The 20,939-nt window shown below is 54.0% G+C and overlaps 2 protein-coding genes across 3 annotated transcripts; one reads left to right on the plus strand and one right to left on the minus strand.

The window, feature by feature from the left end:
* Positions 1-2,374: 2,374 nt before the first annotated feature.
* On the minus strand, positions 2,375-8,704 carry HERPUD1 (homocysteine inducible ER protein with ubiquitin like domain 1). The gene is made up of 8 exons (XM_065662346.1): positions 8,543-8,704; positions 7,594-7,671; positions 7,423-7,497; positions 6,210-6,331; positions 5,748-5,870; positions 4,785-5,123; positions 3,966-4,071; positions 2,375-3,348 (listed from the first exon to the last, which is right to left on the minus strand). Exons 1-8 carry the CDS (start codon positions 8,672-8,674, stop codon positions 3,181-3,183), a joined length of 1,143 nt encoding a protein of 380 aa, XP_065518418.1. The 5' UTR covers positions 8,675-8,704; the 3' UTR covers positions 2,375-3,180.
* On the plus strand, positions 8,262-19,106 carry LOC136005141 (partitioning defective 6 homolog alpha-like). Of its 2 annotated transcripts, none has more exons than XM_065662349.1 (3): positions 8,262-8,387; positions 14,705-14,927; positions 17,564-19,106. In XM_065662349.1, exons 1-3 carry the CDS (start codon positions 8,358-8,360, stop codon positions 18,349-18,351), a joined length of 1,041 nt encoding a protein of 346 aa, XP_065518421.1. In that variant the 5' UTR covers positions 8,262-8,357; the 3' UTR covers positions 18,352-19,106. The 2 variants fall into 2 exon arrangements, with proteins under 2 accessions (XP_065518421.1, XP_065518420.1); XM_065662348.1 differs by lacking the exon at positions 8,262-8,387 and adding an exon at positions 13,329-13,604 and having other exon boundaries at positions 17,564-19,105.
* Positions 19,107-20,939: the final 1,833 nt, after the last annotated feature.

The following is a 20,939-nucleotide window of genomic DNA, read 5'->3' on the forward strand; positions in this document are numbered from 1 at the left end:
AGCAACATAAATACGAGCAGATATTTCAAGAGCTATTCTTAGGAAGCACAGGCTGGGATGCGGTGCTGGAGGTGCAGTTGGCATGTTTGGTAGCTTGACTGGGGAAAAGGGGCAGACTGACACCTTCCCCCAGATAGACACATTCCCCCCTTACATCCCCCCCAGCTTATCTGCTCAGCAGCAACCTCATTCTCATGAGATTTATGTTCCACAAGTTGAGGACAGGTGCATGCCTTTGGTGACAAATAGGACTTCAGTGTCTCCTTAAGTAGGAAGACTGTTACAAGTTTCTGCAGAGAAGAAAGCAAGTTTCTGCAGAGAAGAAAGATGCGTGAGAAGACACACTAGACTGTACATTTCTCCTTTGGCTCTTCCAGGACAGAAATCTGCTCTCAGCAGGGGGAACCACAGCAGCAGAATCACACAGCTTGAAGCGTGGCCAAAACAAACCCAGCTTCCTAAGCCCACAGCCTTGAGGCCCTTTCCCTTCTTCACAATTCGTGTCACAGCACAAGGTCATGTTATTCCCAGAAAATCTCTCTGGGATTCCTATGCTCTTTCAGCAGCCTTGCTCTCAAGTTTCAAGGCTCAAATCACTGGCACAGGTTGCCCAGAGAAGCTGTGGCTGCCCCATCCCTGGCACTCTTCAGGGCCAGGTTGGATGGGGCTTGGAGCAGCCTGCTCTAGTGAAAGGTGTCCCTACCCCGGGCAGAGGGTTGGAACTGGATGAGCTTTAAGGTCCCTTCCAACCCAAACCATTCTATGATTCTATGATACAATTCTAGTGTCTGACCTAAATTCAGCCAACTAACTCAAGGCCCATGCTCCTGTCTCACCACAGCAGGCACGCAGGCCATCTCCCCTTCCTCACCATCACTATTTACATACGCCCTTGTTCCCACTGCCCTTCACCTAGGCTGAGCTGCCTCCATCTCCCTCCACTACTCCCACACCTCAGCCATCCCCACTTGCTCCCAGGCTGTCTCAGGCAAAGCCAAGGGATCCCTGCTGAGGGATTAGTAGCAATTAGGACCACACCAGACTCACAGCTCCACATACCACCAGGCTAGCCCAGTCCCCTGGCCCGCAGCCAAGGTCTGCTCTCATTCCCAGTGTTCCTGCCAGGATGCAGCAGAATTACACACCAGTTACTCACATGATCCACCCAGTGCCCCCTGATGTAGTTCCCTCCGCCACACAGATGCATTTCACTAAGCCATCCAGGAAATGTTCCCCAAGGGCCAGGAACCTCACCACATGCCTCCAGCAGCATTAGCTATGCTTAATTAGTTTTCCAGCTAATTTTAAACCAGTCTGCCTACCTGTGGGAGCAGCAAAAGCCTCAAGACAGCAAGAGATGTTTTGCTGTCTCTGCTAAAGTTCACAAGTAAGCCAGCACTTGGTGCTTGTTGCCTAAATCACACCAAACCCATTCAGCTCTGGCTGCCAAGAAACTGGCAGATTTCCTCCAGGCCCACACACATCTCAGTTGATTTAGGCACTTTGAAACACCTGAGTGATTAGATACACCCTGAAGAAAAAATATCCTGAACACAAGTAGACTTACCACTAGCAAGAGAAAGAGGGAACACTGCTTGTGCAAACATCCTCAAAAGCTTATGCAGAATATATCTCAAGTAACAAGTCATCTCCTCTCAATTTACTTCAAAGCATTTAAATCCTTCATTGCTAAACTCTACCTATCCTCCCCCAAGCCTCCAGCAAACTGAAGCTGTGGCAGAAAAAAAAACTAATTAGTAAGAGGCTGAGAAAGAAAACTTGTTCAAAGCCAAAAATAACATCACCAAGGTTAAACTTGGTACTGCAGGTGAACACCACACATCTAGCATCAGTGTAACCTGAAGCAGCAAGATCAAGTGCTGACAGCTGGGCTGTTACAACCACTTGTACCAACTCCTGTGTGTCAGCCCTGAGACTCTTCGACGAACAGTTTTGCCAACTGCAGGTAGCACAGAGGAAAAGCACTACAATTGTCATGAGTAGCTGTTCCTGGGCAGCACATTTCAAGCCAGGATAACAAACTGCAGCACCACTGGTCACACACAGGACTCAAGGCATGAAACTCCAGACTTACCAGATCCCTCCAGAATTACCTGCTTCAAGGTATATACGGCCTTTGTGCCAGCACCCTTCAGTGAGCGAACATGAGCTGCAAGCTATCCCAAGCACTTTAATTGCTGAAGCTTGCTTCATGAAGAATACAGTTCAGCAAGGAGCTGAGTTTAAGGCTCTGTGGGCACTTTTTCCCTTCACATCCCAGTTCATTTATCATGATTTTACAATAAAAATCAAGGTGAGAGCAGATCCTGTGCTTTGCACAGGTAGTCTTCTGACTGCTGTACAAGTGTGGATATGAATGTTTGCAAAGTTTTATTTGAATCAAAGGCCTTGACAGTATCAGAAAGTAAAGGGAACAAACTGAAGTAACACAAGGGGGTTGCTCTGCAGTAAGAATGCATCAAAACTGAATACAGGCATTAGACTGCTTTAACTTCCCATCCAAAAGCACTGAAGTTTTATATCTTGCATAAATTCTTGCTAGTTAAAGCTGGACACACTCTTCTCTCATGATCTGCCAGGGGAAAATTAAGTCTGAAGTTTAAACTGCCTGAATTTGGCAACATGAAATTTAGCCTACAACTCCAATAAGGTAATTGCTTTAAGAAGTCACTGTAAGAATCCTCCACTTCAAACCAGCAAGGAAATTGCATCATACATCATTCATAGGAAAATATTTACAAAAATCTTAAACTCTTTGTTGAAGCAATTTAACAATAGATCTAAAAATCTGCAATCTGCTAAAGCTTATCTAGCAATCTTTTTTTTTTTGAGATCCTACACTCAGTGTAATTTAAATAGCATGAGACATTCCAACAGGAATCACATTGCACAGAAGCAGCAATTTGCTTCTCTGACATTCTTGCACACCTGCTTAGAGCCTGTGCATTTAGTGCACAAGTTCACAATGCCAAGCTTCAACACAGGTAACTAATAAATGCTTCAGAACAAAGTTCTTTGGACTAAGGGCAAGCATCTCAGTCTCTAGGCTGCAATGACTTAAGGCTTCTTGCAGTTTTATTTGCTTGGTCAGTGAAAGCCAGAAGTGTCATCAACTTTCACTCCTGGTTTGCAGTGTCAGACAAGCAGACTGATGACAGGTCAGTTGTGGGTCACTCCGAGCCCTTCTGGAAGGAGGGATGCAAAGAAAGTCTTAAAGAAAACCCACACTGTGCTCATCAGTGAAGGGTTTGTCTGCTGCAGCTCTTGTAAGCCTTGTCCATCATCAGGAGATGCCTCAGATTCATCTGCTCCACCTGCATTCTCCCCCTGCCAAAAGAAAGGGTATTTGGTGAGTAAGGTAATTTCAGAAATGCATTAGAAGTATCAGGTGTCAAACAGCATTTTGTTACCCAAATATCTGTCATAATATAAAAAGCTTTCAAGTATCCCAGACAACCACCACCAAGTCAAAAACCCAAGCTGCACACTGGTGCTACTGGTGAACTCTCACAGCATGTCCAGGAACACTGCTTAGGGCAGACATGAAGCACCAGGCTCAGGTGAACTGTGGATGAATTCACAGCTTTCCCTACCATCAGATAGAGCATCAGCTTGAAATGCAAGACTGATTGTTTACCAACTCAAATTCTGCCACCAAGGTACTACTCTAAACCCTGCCTTCAGCTACAGAACCTGGGACAAGCCACTCTCCATACAACATCCTGAAGGACAGAAGCAACTAAGTGGTAACATTCAGCCTGAAATACCTTGTAGAACAGAGGAATTAGCAAAGGAGGACTCAGGCTGGCAGTTCTGCCCCCATGAAAGATAGCTTCTGAATAAAGTTCAAAGAAAAGTCGCTGCTACAACATGTCGTTAGTAAACTGAAAGTAAAATTCCACAGGTTTTCATGCTCATGGTTTAAAAACAAAATAAGACAGTACCTGTAAGTTATTATTCTGGTCCTGGTTTATAGCTGCTTGAGGAGGAGCATTGCCTGGGAAGGGCTGAATCGGTCTTCGTCTAAATGGAAGCCATCCAACATGGTGCCTGGGGAAGGCAACAGATTTGTATTAATACTACTTAAACATTACTCCTTCCTGTTACACCAACACAGCTCAGAGCTGCAGACAGCAAGGTTAGCATATTAAGGTCTCTTTCTACCCTAACCCAGCAAGCACTTTCAAAGCCTCCTGTTAGCAGCAAGCCATGGGGTAAGAGGGGAAGGCTGACCATCATCTTGCACTCAGAATAAGCAGCACTACATCCAGGTGTGTATCCAGCATGCTGCCAGAGGGCCTGCTTGGTCACCATGCTCTGTGCACCCCAGATTAACTTCCCTGTACTCACCCTAAGAAAAGGGGCACAAGGAATATATGAAACACAGCACTCTGACCAAAACATAGGCCATATAGACCTTCTTAAAAGGTCTGTATCTCTACAGCACAGACATGTAACCCACAAAGCAAGCTGTTCACATTACGCTTTAGAACTACCAACAGCAATTAATCTTCACTCTCCAAAGTCTGCATAGAGGCTGGCAGAACTGATCATTTGAGCTGCTCCAGCTTTAACTCTTAGACCTACTGGCAGGAATTCAGAGGCCTACTTCACAGGTGATCAAGGAATTTGAAAGGACAGATTATCTTTCTCAGGCAAGACATCCCAAAGCACATCAGCTGAGGAGCCATTACCTTCTTGTGCTTCTAAGATTTATCCCAACCTTTCTAACACAATAATAAATATTAACACCATACACTCACAGGTACATCAGGATACTGCCACCCATAACCAGAAGGAATCTGCTGACACTGGAGTAGAAATAGATCATGTTGACAAATACATAAAACAACGTTGCCGAGTAGAGCCAGTCCAACCAATCTCGACGGCCACCCTCCTCCTCTTCCTCCATGAGGCGACCCCCTTGTGCATTCATTTGCAAGTTATGGTTGGCCACTGCGTTAACCTGGGCAGCAGCATTCTGGTTTCCAGGCTGATTTTGTGCAGGAAATGTGTCTGGGAGAGGACCCGGTGTTGTCACTGGAATCTCTTGAGAACGTTGTGCATGGGATGGGTCAGCAGATGCAGCAGTAGAAGCCAAGCTGAAACCAGAGAACACAAAAGTACAGAATAATGCTAAGTCAAATAATTTTACTCTTAACACAGGCACTGAAAGTTCATCCATCTTTAAATAGAGGCAGATCACATGCAAGCAGAAAGCATCAAGTTTAGAGGATACAGAAACCCAAGTTTCAGTTCTTTCCGTGACAATGGTTACACAGAAGAGACTTCAGGAAGTCAAACCAGGAACCTTCCACTTTATGAACAATTTCAATACTTCGCAAAAAAACTCTTCAGCAATCCACAAATAGTCTGGAAGGCTCCTGCCAGTCTCAGCTTTACCTCTGCTACCTATTTTCAGTTAGTGCCTCTCTGTGCTACTTTAAGCAGTCAAAAATATGGTGGAGCTGAAGTTTATCACCAGGATTACAGTTACTCTACAGACATGTGCCCTCCCAAAAGAATCAGAGCTGCAGATTGCAAGATTCAAAACCACTGGCCTAAACCAGAAGCTATGCACCACATGACAGGTAGAGGAACATTCCCACACCATTCAATGTGAAGTTACAATACCAACTACCATCAAAAGAAGAACTGCCAGCAGCTCTCTATTCCCTTGTATTACAGTTCTACTTCCTACTGGTAGCTTTGGACAGAAAACTTACTATTGCAAGTAGTACTGTCTTGCGTATATCTGCTGGAACCAGGACATCTGAAGCATGTTGTAGGTTGTATACACAGAGAAGCCAGGAGCCACACGTTGGAAGGGATGTTGAATTGTTTCCAGCCTTGGTTAAAATTTAAACATACATTAGCAAATACTGGACAAGCTGCACAAGTCATTTATTACAGGACAATGTAAATAGTTTCTGCCATTTTGCAAACCGTAATGCAAAATCAGGGCTTCCTTCCAGAGCATTAACAACATCTCTTCACCAACACAAATAAAGGGATGATTTTTTCAATTAACAGAGCAGTGCATTTTCCTTCAGCTTCTTCCATGTCCACTAAAGCTTTCATATATAATTTCATCATCTCTGACCCACATTCTGTGGGCTTAAGACAATATATGTGGCATAAGAAGCTGGTATCCAACACAAAGCCAGTGTTTCGAAGGCCATATTTACCTATTCCTGACTTCTGCTGAAGACTGGCCACCAGAAGAGCATCTCGGTCTTTCACCATCTGAAGAAGATACAGCTGGCTCTTGACTAGCTTCTGATGGTAACTTTGGCTGATCAGCTTTAACCTAGGGACAGCAATGCAGTGAGTGAGGTTTATTCAGGACACCATATAAGCATGATGCAATGAGGTTACACCACAGAGAACACTCTTATAACTGTCATAGACTTGATGCACTTTGGCCTGCACAGTAGCTCCAGCACTGCCTGAGCACTGACACTGTTCTTAGGCTCCATGCCACAAGCACCTCCAACAGTATTTTAAAGCTCCTTAAAAAGTGACTGACACATAAACCTGATTTTCTGTTTACCAGATCTACACCTGTGTTTGTTACCTTTTATGCATGCAGTCAGGTCCCATTGGGTTATAAAAACAACTGGAAGAAACAGAGGGAACTGTGCTCAACACAGTTTGACTTCTAGCTTTGTTAAATTTGTACTTGCATACACAAACCATCACACACAGAATTCAAGAGTTGTTCTATGGCAATCCATCTGTGTAATACCAAAATTGGCTCACATCTAGCAACCATCAGACAAGGGGAGGATAAGCTCAGATTGCCTATAAGGGGCAACACAAACACAACTCTAGACACACCAGCATGTCCACTTCAGAGTAAAAATTGGGTTTGGCCATTTGCACTGGAAGAATGGAAAGTACTCAGCTGAGCCTTAGTGCCTGAGCTTCAGCTTCTTCTCCACAGGCTGAGTCATTAATGAGAGCAGCTACAGTGTCCTCCACTAACAGCCTTCTTCCTCCCCCACAGCCTGAGGGGAACCCACTTCCACTTTAATACCCTGCCCTTTGCCCACCAGCACAGCCTCTGTCCCAAAGAGCCTCAGACATGGTAAGTCATACTCTGCTTAAAAATTAATTTACCAGAAAGCACTTCTACTCTGAGCAGTAGGTTGCTACAAGATTAGTTTTGATATTTCTTAACAGATGCCATAAAAGCCTTTACTGATGAACTGTAGGTCAATTTTTCTAACTTTGCTTAATCCAAATACATTCTCACATACCTTATCAAATTGTCACAAAGTAATACTGCCACTACAGAGACTGCAGCACCAGTGAACTTTAGAGTAGCTGTTCAGCACTTCCCTTTTTTTTAGTCACAAGCCCAAGATTCAGAGTAGTAGATTCACTTAGTTTAAGTACCTCTGCACTGGATTCTTGCACATGTGCAGGAGTCCTGAATTTGTATACCAGATGAAGAGCATGCAACTCCCCGTGCTAAAAATGAAAGGGGAGACATGTTCAAAAAACAATCACTTTCCTCGTTTCAGCACATAAAAGTTTATATATATATATATATATACACACACACACCTTTGGCAGCAACTCTCTCAGATACTGATGATCCAGCAGCAGCTTACCAGAATAAATCAGTTTTTGGTCCTCTTCAGGCTTTGAAGAAAGAAAACAAAGAACAGTATGATTTGCTCTGCCAAGCACATACCAGCACTAACTGACAACTTGCAGCCAGACGGACAGAGGGACACCGCTGGAAGCACCCTAGACAGTAAGGCATATTGTGCACGTGGAAATTCAGCTGATGAAAACAAGTCACTGAAGTGCAAGATTTACCAACAATGAAGTCTAAGTCAGCAGGAGGCTATAAAGTACTCCTTTCGCAAAGAACTTTGTTACATGCCACCTCCTCTAGAGTGTCTTTTAAGAGAGGTCTGAAGTACAATATAATCTGACCAGCACTGGAGGTGGTGGTATCAAGTCAACGCGTTACACCCCATGAGACGAATCCCAGCAGGTAGATAAAACCCTGTGTCCTTCCCACCGCAGCCCAGCAGTGGGCGAAAGCACAATGATCTTTGCTCCCGGGAAATCTCAGGAAAGCAGGCAAAAAGCGCGACCTCCTGCCGAGACAGCGCCTGTGGGGTACCGCGGAGCTGGGCTCCCGTGGTGCCGGCCCAGAAGGAACTCAGTCTTCTGCACTCTCACGTCTAGAATCCCAGCTGAGCACTGACCAGGCCGCCTGCCCTTGGAGGAGTCAAGAGCTTGCGAAGGAAGGCGCCACGGCAGCGGGGTGCCACCCGCACACCGCTGCCCAGCCCGCAGCCAGGAGAAAGCCGCTAATGCTTAACAGCGGCCGAATCGGAACCCAGGTTCAGCCCCCGGCATCCCCCGCGCGGGAGGGCAGCGGGGTGCGGGACACTTCGGAGGCTGGGGGCAGAAACGGTCAGGGCTCGGCCGGGGGAGGGGGAGGCCGCGCTCCCCACAGCGCCCGTGCGGCGGGAAGAGGCAGGCGCGGCGGGCTCACCGGTGCCCCGGGAACGAGGCGGCGCAGCTCGGCCTTGAGGCGCCCCACCGTCCAGGCGGGCTCGGCGCGCAGGCGCAGGTCCGGGTGCCGCTGCGCGGGGCTGCGGACGAGCAGCCACAGAGGCTCCCCCATGGCGGTGGCACGGCCCAGGACCACGCTAGCCCCCGGCAGAGCCTTTTATAGGCTCGCGGCGCGCCCCGCCCTGCCGCAGGGCCGCGCTGGCTGCAGCTGATTGGCAACGGCGGGAGCGGGGAGAGGGATTACGACGTGGACCAATGGGACGGAGGGCTGCGTAAGAGGGCGGTGGCGGTAGAGGTAGGAACTGATTGGGGGCCGACCGGTGATGGGCGGGGACTCCAAGGTCGTCGCGGCGTCACCATGACAACCACGACCCCTGCCCCGGAGCTCGCTGGGCCGGGGGGAGCCTAGCCGGGAGCGGCCGTAACACCGGGCCCGGCCTCGGCTACGAGGGGGGCCGGGACCGCCTCCGGGTGCATCTCATCCTTCAGACACCCACCCCGCAGGCCCGCCAAAACCTGCGCCCATCGCTGGCAGCGCAGGAACGTTAACCCAGGTCCGCACAGCCCGTGAGGCTCCGCTGCGGGCTCCTTCGCTGCGATTTCCTGGTCCTCCACTCAGGCAAGAGCTCCAAAGTGCCGGGTCCTGACTTGCGTCCCCACAGCCGCACGCAAGGCTCCAGGCTTGGGGAAGAGTGGCTGTCAGTGGAAAAGGACCTGGGGGTGCTAATTGGCGGGGCTGAACATGAGCAGCTTGTGCCCAGGTAGCCAAGAAGGCCAAAGGCATCCTGGCCTGTATCAGCACCAGTGTGGCAGCAGGGCCAGGGCAGTGATGATCCCCCTGTACTGGCACTGGTGAGGCCGCAGCTTGAATCCTGTGCTTAGTTCTGGGCCCCTCACTACATGAGAGACATTTTGGTGCTGGAGCGGCCACAGAAGGGCGACAAAGCTGGTGAAGAGCCTGGAGCACAAGTGTGATGGGGAACGGCTGAGGGACCTGGGGGGGTTTAGTCTGGAGAAAGCTCGGGGGGACCTTATCGCTCCCTACAACTGCCTGACAGGATGATGGAGCCGGGAGGTGGCTGGTCTCTTCACACAAGGAACAAGGGATAGGACAAGAGGAAATGGCTTCAAACTGCACCAGGGGTGGTTTAGACTGGAGATTAGGAACAATTTTTTCCCCAAGGGGTGTTCAGGCATTGGAACAGGCTGCCCAGGGCAGTGGTGGAGTCACCGGCCCTGGAAGTCTTCACAAAAGATGTGGAAAGGGCCCTTCATGACATAGTTCAGTGGTGGCCATGGGAGCGCTGGGAACGGTTGGACTTGATGATCTTGAATATGTTTTCCAACCTGGGTGATTTTATGATTCCACCACACATCAGCTTTGGCAGCAGCGCCAGTTTTAGGGATCCCTGGCTTTGCTCTTCCATCTCCCCTTCTCCTGCAGCTCCCTGTGGGGTGCTGTGCACGCCAGATCCACAGCCTGGCCCTGGTGAAACATCACTTTTCTGATGCTTGTTTTACCAGATCTGTGTAGGTACCTCAACAGGTTTGTTGCTGACCTTGCGGGACAGAACATGCCGTGCTTCTGTGTGGCGCAAAAGGAATGTGCAGGGGGGATTAGGGAAAGGTGGCAATTCAAGACCGTAGCACTATTAAAAAAAAAAAAAACACCAAATGAAACATAAAAATGTACAACAGCAGCTTCTGAGCCCTCCTCCCCGTCTTCCTTTGAGATGTGATCCAGCACTGCGAAAAACAGTGGTAATGATCCTGATGCACCAGGAGGGGGTTTTAGCATACTTTAAGACAATATCATAGGAATATGAGATGTCAGTTTTATCTGCCAGCACCATGTATTTACTCTGCATGTTCATCAGCTGCTCAGTATTCTTTGGCAGCCAGACCTGTTGCCCAGAGGCATGGATGAGTTTACAGCCAGAACCGGATTTTGCAGCCTTCCACCGTGGGGATGCATCACCTCACTGCTTCCTGGGGAAGAGCTGCAAAGACATGAGCTGAAGCATCTGCTCCACAAACCCTCCACAGCTGCCAGGGTACATTCTTGCAGGGCTGGAGATCCTGTGCAGCATCCCTCCCCACAGCAAGCACTTCAACTGGCCTCAACCCCCATCTGGCTCTAAGGCCCCACCACGCCGAGGAGACACTGTGTCAGGGACCCCGATCCATGTCCTGATGGCAGTGGAAGAGGGGAAGAACAATGCAGTGTCGAAGGCTGCCTGTATGAATGTGCCCCCTAAGGTCAAGGTGACTTTGCTGCTCGCTCGGGTGCAGCCTTTACTTGGAGAGCCCAGAGGGAGGCAGGTACAATGCACAGCTGTGCAGAGGCTAGCGTCAAACAAGATACTCCGGCTCCAATTGTGTGTTTTTCTGGGACTCCTTGTGCCTGTGGACCAGGTGTGCAGGTGTAGTTGCAGCACTGATCCTGCCTCCAGCTCCAGCTTCTCTGCTTCTCCCAGCCATGGTCAAGAGGGACAGAGCTTGCCCAGGCTGCCCACTGCATTGCTCAGAAAAACGCTAGGAAAACCAACTGTTGATGAGAATATGCTGGACAACACCAGCACTGACCCAGCTTTGAGCAGGGGTGGAGAAGAGACCTTCTGAAGTGCCACCAACCTGAGTGCCAGACCTTGGCACATTCCCTTCAAGCTGGGGTACTGAGCCCCCCTGAGAGCCCACAGCAGCCTAGAGCTGGTGGACCTGGAACTGTTGGACATGTCTGGACATTTGGTAGCACATACTCCCATCCTGGAGGCTGATTCACAGCTCCTAGTACTAAGACAAAACAAATACCTGCCCCAATAGCATCTGCTTAGTTTAGGTCTCAGTTCAGGGGCACTGTGCAAAACGGAATGTGTGACCAGCAAGTCACCCAGTGGCCTGCCGAACAATTAACTTCCACTTACCAAAACTGGAGATGAAGGGCTGCAAGCTCCTTTTGTCACTGGTGCCTGTGCAAATATTAACTCTGGTCTAAATCAGGGTTATCTCTGACCTCAAAATGAAAAGAAAGTAAAACCCCGGAGGGTGGGGAGGATTGCTGATGAGTTCACAGCTCTGTGTGTGCCAGGCTTGGTGTCGCTGCAGGAGCAGCCAGTGGAGGATCTGGGGGTACATGAGGGGGTGTCCCACGGCCTCACAGCCTGGCAGGCTCCCTCTCTCCCGTGCAGTGTAGGGGAAGAGCCTGCGGGACCCGCAGCCTTGCTCTGTGGGACTGGGGCACTGGTGGTGCCATGGCTGTTGCAGTTTTGTGCTGGACAAAAGTTGCTCCACAGGCTGGGATAGGGCAAGGATCAGAGAACTGTGTGATGCAGAGAAGCCAGGTTGGTTCTCAGGGTTCAGATCAGTGTGTTTGTTCAGCAGGAAGCACTGCCCTTTGTAGCTTCATGGTAGGTTTCATGGTGCTGTTGTCACACCCCAGCAGCCACCGTTGCAGTTGCCTCAGAGCCTGTGACCAGGACTTTAGCCTTGGTTGGTGACCCTGGTGCTGGCAGCACATTCCGGCATTGCGCAGGCAGAGCTGCACCATGGGGGGGATGCCTGTGTATCCAGGAGCACTGCTGTGCCTGCACAAGTCCGGTTCCACCAGAGACACATCCTGAGGGCATCACCCATGGGCACACAGGCAATATGAGGAGATGAGTGTCTCCCAGCCCTGCAATGTTACAGTGAGATGAGTACTTTGCTGTACACCTAGTAAATTCCTTGCACACGGATGCCATAAAATCAGTCAGGTTGGAAAAGACCTTCAAGATCATCGAGTCCAACCATTACCCCAGCACTGCAAGGCCACCATTGGACCATGTAATGAAGGGCCTATCTGCACAGTTTGTGAACACTTCCAGGAATGGTGACTCCACCACTGCTCTCAACAGCCTCTCAACAGTTGTAGGGAGTGATAAGGTCCCCCTGAGCCTTCTCTTCTCCAGGCTATACCCCCCAGTTCCCTCAGCTGTTCCCCATCACACTTGTGCTCCAGGCCCTTCACCAGCTCCATTGCCCTTCTCTGGACCCACTCCAGCACCTCAATGTCTCTCTTGTAGTGAGGGGCCCAGAACTAAGCACAGGATTTGAGGTGTGGCCTCACAATTGCTAAGTACAGGAGGACGATCACTGCCCTGGCCTTGCTGGCCACACTGGTGCTGATACAGGCCAGGATGCTGTTGGCCTTCTTGGCTGCCTGGGCACAAGCTGCTCATGTTCAGCTCCGTCACTCAGCACTTCCCGATCATTTTCCATGAGCAGCTTTCCAGCTGCTCTTCCCCAAGCCTGGAGCATTGCACGAGGTTGTGGGGACCCATGTACAAGACCGGGCATTTTGCCTTGTTGAACCTAGTCTCACTGGCTTTGGCCCATTGATCCAGCCTGGCCAGATACCTCTGCAGATTCTCCATCAGATCTCTCCTACCCAACCACTCAGTAAAGCAGCTCCTCCCAGAATGACAAATCCCACCAGACAGGTGACGAACCCTTCCGGAGGGCAGGGGGTGAATCCAGCAGGAACGTGGAGCCCGGGTCTGGAAACGTCGTGCCACCGGCCCTCGGTACCGCGCCCAGGGCTCGGGTTGCGCAGAGCTCCGCCGGTGCCCTCCTGCTGCCGGGACGGGCCGAGCCGGGGCTCCAGACGGTGACAGCCGCGGGACTCAGCGGGGCCGCTGAGCGTGTCGGACCGCAGGGGCTGCGGAGCCGGGCGGGTGTCTCCGCGGCGGGTCTAATTGTGCCGCTAGCGAGGGTCCGCGGAGAGGGCGGGGGGAGCAGGGGAGAGGTGGGGGCGCTGCCGCCCTACGGCCCCGCCCCCGTTGCCACGGCGACGTTGTCAGCAACCCTCCGGCCACGCCCCCCGTGCAGCCTGGCCAATGGCGCGGCGCGCCCGACCTGCTGCCCGGTGACGTCATGGCCGGTGAAAATCCCTGGTGGCCGCGGGAGCGGCGCTGGCGGCGGCGCGGGGCCCGGCCCGCAGCATGGCCAAGCACCACCGCACGCCGGCGCGCTCCGCCGAGCCCGTCATCGAGGTCAAGAGCAAGGTAAGGACCGCTGGGTCGGAGCCGCGCCGGGGCGGGAGTCACCCAGTCACGACCGGCCGCGCCTTCTCCGCGCCGGTCAGCGCACGTGGGGCGGCACCGTACACCGGGGAGCGGCGCGGGAGCTGAGCCGTACGGGAGCTCCGTTCCGCTCCGCTCCCCCGCGCTGCGGCAGCGCTGCCCGTGGCCTCTCTGAGCCTTGCCCTGCGCGGGGGCTGCAGCGTCCCACACCGCGGGCTCGGGCCCGCTTGGCGCAGTCGGTACCGGCCGTGTAAGCGCCGCCGGCGAGCGCACGGCAGATGTGCACCCGCGCCGATGTGCGGTGCCGGCAGCACTGATGCGTATGGCTGTCCCCGCGGTGCGGGAGTGCTGTGCTTATGCCTCACCCAGATGTGCTCTCACCCAGCTGCCAGTGCTGTTCCAGCACCCAGATGTGCACCCCAAGCACGGGGTAACCCCCACGCTGTGCACATGCTCGCCCAGGTGTGCATCCCCAAGGTGTGCCTGCACATTCAGATGTGTGCTCACCTGGCACATTCTTGCACAGATGTGCTCCTTTGCCCACTTGTGACCACCCACCCAGTTCTGCACTCACCCAGATGTGTGCATCCCCCTTGTGCACCCTCGTCCAGCTGTGCTGGGGTGCTCCGCCTGCAGGGCTGGGACCCACCTCGGGCAGCGGGAGCCTCACAGCGCTCCTCTGCCTCTTCTTAATTGGCTTCTCCTTCGTCGTGACTGAGGGAGGCAATAATTAACGCTGTTGCTCACCAGGTGCTGCAGTAGTGCCTGTGTCGCAGGGAAGGGCCTCCTGGCAGGTCCGTGGCTGGTGGCACGGCTGGAGGGTCCTTCCTCTGCTACCCGGGCAGCTCTCCATGCTGTCACTTGGCTGTTTGGGCAGGTAAAAGGCTCCGTTCCTTTTATCTTGCTTCTAGGACAGGCTCTGGCTGACGGGTGGACTGCCTTGGTACTGCTGGGGCTCTGGAGCCGCCCGTGCCTGGCTCTGCCTGTGCGAGGGCAGCTCTGCTCCGTACCCTGCCTGCATAGGTCCTGCTGCTTGGAGCCAGCCTGGCTAGTCTTAGCATCTTTCTCCTTCTCGTCTGCAGTTTGATGCTGAGTTTCGCCGCTTCGCCATGAAGCGCTCCGGCATGGGCAGCTTCCAGGACTTCTACCGCCTGCTACAGACAGTGCACCAGATCCCGCGGGTGGATGTGCTCCTGGGCTACACAGACATCCACGGCGACCTTCTGCCCATCAACAACGACGACAACTACCACAAAGCCCTGTCCTCTGCCAACCCCCTCCTCAGGATCATCATCCAGAAGAAGGGTAAGAAGGACTGGGAGACAGGCAACAGATCCGTCCTCCCCATCAAGAGACTTGAGCCACACTACCACTGCTTCCACATTTGGGCTGCATCAGAGGTGGTGGATCACACACCCTCCAGCCACCACTGTGGCACCAGGAGGTGGTGGCACCAGGAGGCTCCCAGAGCCCCACTGGGCTGTGGCCCCCTTGTGGGCTCTCCTCCAGCCCCTCCCCATACCAACAGGCACCTGCCCCAGCCCAGCCCCGTGCGACCCGGTGAGCAAAGGCAAATCCTTGCCATTCACCCCTTTGAAGTCATGTTTTCCAGCCAGGCACCTGGAAAACACTGCGTTGCTCCCATGAGTGCCACACCAGGAGCCCTATCCGGCTCCCTGCCCTAAGGCAGTGGCAGCTATCACTTCGGCAGAGTTCTCAGGGTGCTGGTTGCTGATGAGGTTTTGGGGTGGAAGGAGGCTCATCTCCTCCCTGGCAGCCCAGCGACTTACCCTGACCTTAGTAGTGTGTTCCCAGACAGCAGCTTCCTCGCATAGGAGCCCGAAATCACTGTGATAGCAGGGTGAAAACCTCCCAGTGACAAACACCCTGGCTGCATCTCCCCTTCACTAGGGAGACAAGCCTGTCCCCTCACACTTGGTTGAGTAGCACAGAGGTTTTCCCTTGAGTAGCACCATCAAGCAACAGTGCACAGAGCCAGAGTCTGATCTCAAAGCTCCTGTTTTCCCAGCATGGTGTCCAGAATGACTCTGTGTTTCCAGCTCCTGTTAGTGAGCTGTGTCAAAGGCCCTGGGTAAGGGGTAATGCTGGTGGCTGGACCCAGCTGCTGTGCCAGTGTTCCTGGGCTCTTTCACAAGGATGGTGTGGGGTGCCCGGGACATATTTCCTCTGGGGCCACATACTATTGGGGCCGGCGGCAGCAATCCAGGCACTGAACTATGGCCTGTTCCTCGACCCAGGCTGCAGCACAGGGAGCCACTACAGGGCTGCGTGTGCCAGAGGTGCCATGGGAGAGTTGCTCCTGCTCCCAGAGCCACTTAATCTGCTGTTAGGAAAGCATGTGGAGCCTGTGGGTGACAGTGCCGAAGTGGCATGCTGTGTCCAGCGGGCAGCCACAGCCCTGGCACCATGCACAGTGTGATCAGGAGGCAGCACCAGCACGACCCAGCACTGGCTGTGCCTGCGGGACAGCAGCCACAGGGCTGGCAGAACCAGGGGAGGTGTGTGGAGAGGCCAGGAGCAAGCCCTGTGTGAGTCACAGCTGATTTAAAATGGATCCAGGTCATCCTGAGGCTGGGCTGTCGTTGAACCAGTCCGGGTCGGTGAGGAATGTGGCTGTGGAGCTGCTCACACAGCCATGCACGCATGTGTACATGTAGGTGTGCACCCACCAGTGGGCTCCGGGCAACCAGGACTGCCGCAGGGAGGTAAAAAACAAAGGCTGCAGCTTGGTTCCTCTCTGCACTGTCACTCTGCTGGGTACCTGGGGGGCAGCCTGGCTGGGGACACGGTGCTGGGCCACCTCGGCTGGGCTGGGCTCATGGGAAGGGCAGGGGAAAGCATGGCACATCACCAGAGCTGCTGAAGCACTCATCCCTGGGGTGCTGGCCCTGCCTGGCCCAGCCACCCGGCACCCCACGGACAGGCGCTGTGTGCTGGAATAGCTGTGGGAAAGCCTCCACCGCCCTTCCCCATGCTAAATATATGCTGGGTTGCGTGTGCAGGGAGATATTTATAACCCAGGAGCCCTGGCAGGCTGCTTGGCTCAGGAGAAACCCCACATCCCCTGGGCTTGGGAGCATCCCCAGCTCCCTGCTGCTGGAGCGGGGTCTGCGTGCTGGTGGGGGGCATCATGGGGGACTTGCCAGCAGTGAAGCATCCAGATCTGAGCTCCCATGTGGAAAGGGATGGGGAGAAACCAGAGAGGACACAGGGGATGCTCCCCAGCGCCTGCTGGATGCGGCCAAGGAGGCAACATGGTGAAGCTAGGCTCCACGGAAGAGCCCCAGGGCAGGGTAAGGGAGGATGGAGTCAAACCCTGTGTGGTGGTGCCAGATGGTGGAGTAAGATGCAGTGGCACAAATCATAGTTTAGGATGTTCCCGGGTCCCTGGGATGAGTCTCCAGGAGCAGAGGAGTCTCCATCCTTGGGGGTGGCAGGGCTCTGCAGGATGCAGCTGTGGCCACCCCCATCCCATGCCAGTGGTGTCCTTGCTCCAGTGAGGACAAGGAACTCTGGTGCTGTCTCAGGGACTAGACTTCTCAGGGAGCTGCCACCACAGCAGCCCCTCGTGCAGTGGGCTTCCCTCTCCCCAGACCCAAAGTGGGGCATGGCCATGGGACCTGAGCAATCAGGGCTGGCAGCTCTAGTGTTAAGCTGCAGAGTTTGGCTTAAAGTGTGATTAAGGCTGAATCACCGCTTAGATCCCTCTAATCCTGGCCTTGTGTACGCTGGGTAATCCCAGGAGATGGGCCCAGCAGGGACAGGCTGCGGGGAAAGCCAGGGTGATGCTTTGGGGAGGAAAAGCTGGTGAGACCTGTGAACAGGGAGTTTCTCCTGCTGGCTTCCCCAACACATGGGGCATGTGGCTGCATCCATAGGCAGCTGTGGTGCCTGACCCTTGTCCTCTTTGCTCCCTACAGCAGAGTCTGATGCCAGTGTTTTCGCCTCAAACTCCTTGCAGCGAAAGAAGAAGGGGCTGCTGCGCCCTGCACACTATCGGACCAAGACCCACCTCCTCATTGGCATGCCCCAGGACTTCCGACAGATCTCCTCCATCATCGATGTGGACATCCTGCCCGAGACTCACCGCCGTGTGAGGCTCCACAAACATGGCTCTGACAAGCCACTGGGCTTCTACATCCGTGACGGTGTCAGCGTGCGTGTGGCCCCACACGGCGTTGAGAAGGTGCCTGGGATCTTCATCTCCCGCCTGGTGAAGGGTGGCTTGGCCGAGAGCACGGGGCTGCTGGCCGTGAGCGACGAGATCCTGGAGGTCAATGGCATCGATGTGGCTGGCAAGTCCCTGGACCAGGTGACGGACATGATGGTGGCCAACAGCCACAACCTCATCATCACTGTCAAGCCAGCCAACCAGCGCAACAACGTCATCCGCAGCAGCAAGGCCTCAGGCAGCTCGGGCATGTCCACAGACAGCACCCCCAGCCAGCAGACCCCTAGCCCGGCCTCGCAGTACCTGAGTAACTACAGCACGGCTGAGAGCGATGAGGAGGGCGACCTGGTCATCGAGAGTGACAGCACACCCCACTACATCCCTGGGGGCTGCCCCAACGGGGGCCCCACGGACCAACCCCTCCAGCAGAGCCCATCGCTACACAGCTCCCAGGGCTCCCTCCAGTCCCTTGGTAGCCACAACAGCAGCCCTGGCCGGGGCAGCGGGCAGGAGGATGGCACCCTCCTCACCCTATAGCCACAGGGTCCCATGCCACCCTCGGCAGCCACCACAGGGTCCTGTGCCACTCTTGGTGACCAGCCAGGTTTCCACACAGACGGGCTGGTTGTGGGCCCTACGGCAATGATGGGGCTGGTGGGCAGGGGTGGAGGAGGGATGCCCTCTGTCCATGTCCCTGGGAGCCCCACTGCCACCAGGCACTGTCCTTCTGAGACCCCCAGCCTCCCACCCCCTGCATTCAAGCAAGTGGGGGTTTTTAAAGTGTTTTATCAAAATATGCATCATCAATTAATATATTGCAATGGACAGTAAAACCTTTTCTAGAAAGCACCTTGCTGGTCCCTGGTTCATGTCACCACAGCAGCTGGACCCCAGCAGCCCAATAAGGCACAGCCCCCTCCAGGACAGCAAACAGGCCCAATGCCATGAGATGGGGCAGACACGTCCCCCACCAGCCCTATTGCCCCTTCCCATGCTGTGGCCCATCCCATCGTGGACCAGCATGAACCTCATGATTAGCTCCACAGGCCCCCAGGAGGAGAGGACAGTGGTTGTGGGACCCCAGCCCTGGGGCTGTGGGTTTGCTGCTGCGCCAGGGGACCCCAATGAGGTCCACCATGGAAAATGTGGAGGGATGCTGGAGCACATCCTCCCCCTGCACATCCCTGTCCCACGGCACGTGTCCAAGCTGTTCTGGGCAGTGAGCCTGGCATGCCTCCCCCAGTTCCCACCTTGTCTCCACTGCAGGGCTTTTTCCACACAGGAGACACCCTGATCACATCCACAGGAGCTGGATGGCACTTGGGCTGGCAGAGCACCATGGCTGTCACACAGCCCCAGTAAATGCTGGATGGCACGGCTCCATCCTCCTCCAGTCCCAAGCCCAGGAGGCTCCTGGAGCCCTCCATTCCTCTCCCAGCACTGAAGTGCTGAGCTGATGGTGGCTTTCACCTTTGCTTTGCTGCTGGCCTGGCCCAGCCTCAGACCAGCACCTACCTGCCCACAGGAAGGGATGGAGCAACACCCCAGCAAAGAGATGCTGCTGAGTCCCCATGGACCCAAGGGGGTGACAGCTTCTATTTCTCCTGTCCTGGTGGGAACAGGCCTGGCCATATGGCTGGCCACCATCTGTGGCGACCATCTTCACCCCATCACCACATCTGCAGCATCATCCTTCAGCATCAGAACTAGGTGCCCTAGCCTGGCTCTGAGAGCAATGCTAAGGACAGGCAGGAGTGTGCCCCACGGCCGGTCCCCTCTGCAGGGAAGTGGGACTATGTCCTGTTGCTTTCGCTGACCTCTGAGAACCAAGTCCCAAACCCCACGCAGCTCCTGTCCCGAGGCCCCAGCATAGCCAAAACCTTCCAAGGCTGGTTCAGTGCCAAGGGTCTGCACAAGCTCTCCCAGGCCTACAAACAGCATCCCCTCACCAGCGCTGATGCCAAGGGCATGTCGTGGGGCTGGGTGAGGAGGAGAAAGACCCACAGCTCTCAGGGTCTGAGGAGACAGCACCAAATGTTCAGGTTTTGACCGTCCATCAAAGCCACAGCCCTGCCTGGGGCAAGCAGGGATTGCAGCTCCAGGGCTCCTGAGCCAAGTGACACTCCGGGTGGACAGCAGAGCAGGCAGCAGAGCAGTAAAGCAGCAGAGCAGGCAGCAGAGCGGCAGCAGAGCAGCCGCAGAGAAGGCAGCAGACCAGGCAGCAGGGCTGGTTAGTCCAGACTTGCTATGGGCAGGGAGCTCCCATGAGGCTGGTGCCCACAGCCCCCAGCACCACTCTTATCCAGCCAGCTCAGCCTGGCTGCAGCGTTTGCTCTGAGAGCAGCCCCATGGGACCAGGGCAGATTTTCAGGTTGGCATCTTCATCTCCTCCAGCACTAAAAGCTTCCTCATCCATTGGTAACAGTGTCACCCCCTGATGTCCCAGGACACTGCAGTATCCCCCAAGTTGCTGTAGGCAACACCCGTGCCCCAAAAACCCTCCCCAGGTTGGAGCAAACCCCTGCTTGGGCAGTCATCCCAGCGAAGGAGATGGGGCAACAGGCACAAGCTGCAATGAGGGACATTCTGATGGGACTTCAGAGCTAAAAAGAGTTTCCCTGAGGATGGCACTGCCTGGAGACAGCCCCAGTGAGGTGGTGGTGGCAGCCCTGTCCTTGGAGATGTTAACTCAGCTGGAGAAGGCCCCCAGCTGTGGATCTGGCCCTCTGCTGAGCAGGACATGGACCAAGCCCTCCAGAGATCCCTTTTAGGTCAAGTCTGTCTACATTTCACTCAGCAGGATCCCTGCAAAGGTCTCCACAGGTCACTGTGTGGCCTCTGGAGGTAAGGAGGCCATGAGCTCACCTCCACAATGGCATCTGCCCAGCCTTGTCCTGTCAGGCTGCAGACTGAGATCTACCAGGACTTTGCTCATCCTCCACTCAAGTCTACCACCACGTCCCAGCACCCCAGCCCTGTGAAACCTGACTTCCCTGGCCACCTTGGACCTCTGCAGGAAGTGGTTTCTGCCACACACCAGTGCTCCTCAGGCCCTGCTGAGCCTACCGGGAGCTGCACACACACTGAAGGAGGAAACGATGCATAATGGAAGCACATCCTGCCCC

Source organism: Lathamus discolor, chromosome Z, assembly GCF_037157495.1.
Source record: "Lathamus discolor isolate bLatDis1 chromosome Z, bLatDis1.hap1, whole genome shotgun sequence".
NCBI classification, from domain to species: Eukaryota; Metazoa; Chordata; class Aves; order Psittaciformes; family Psittacidae; genus Lathamus; species Lathamus discolor.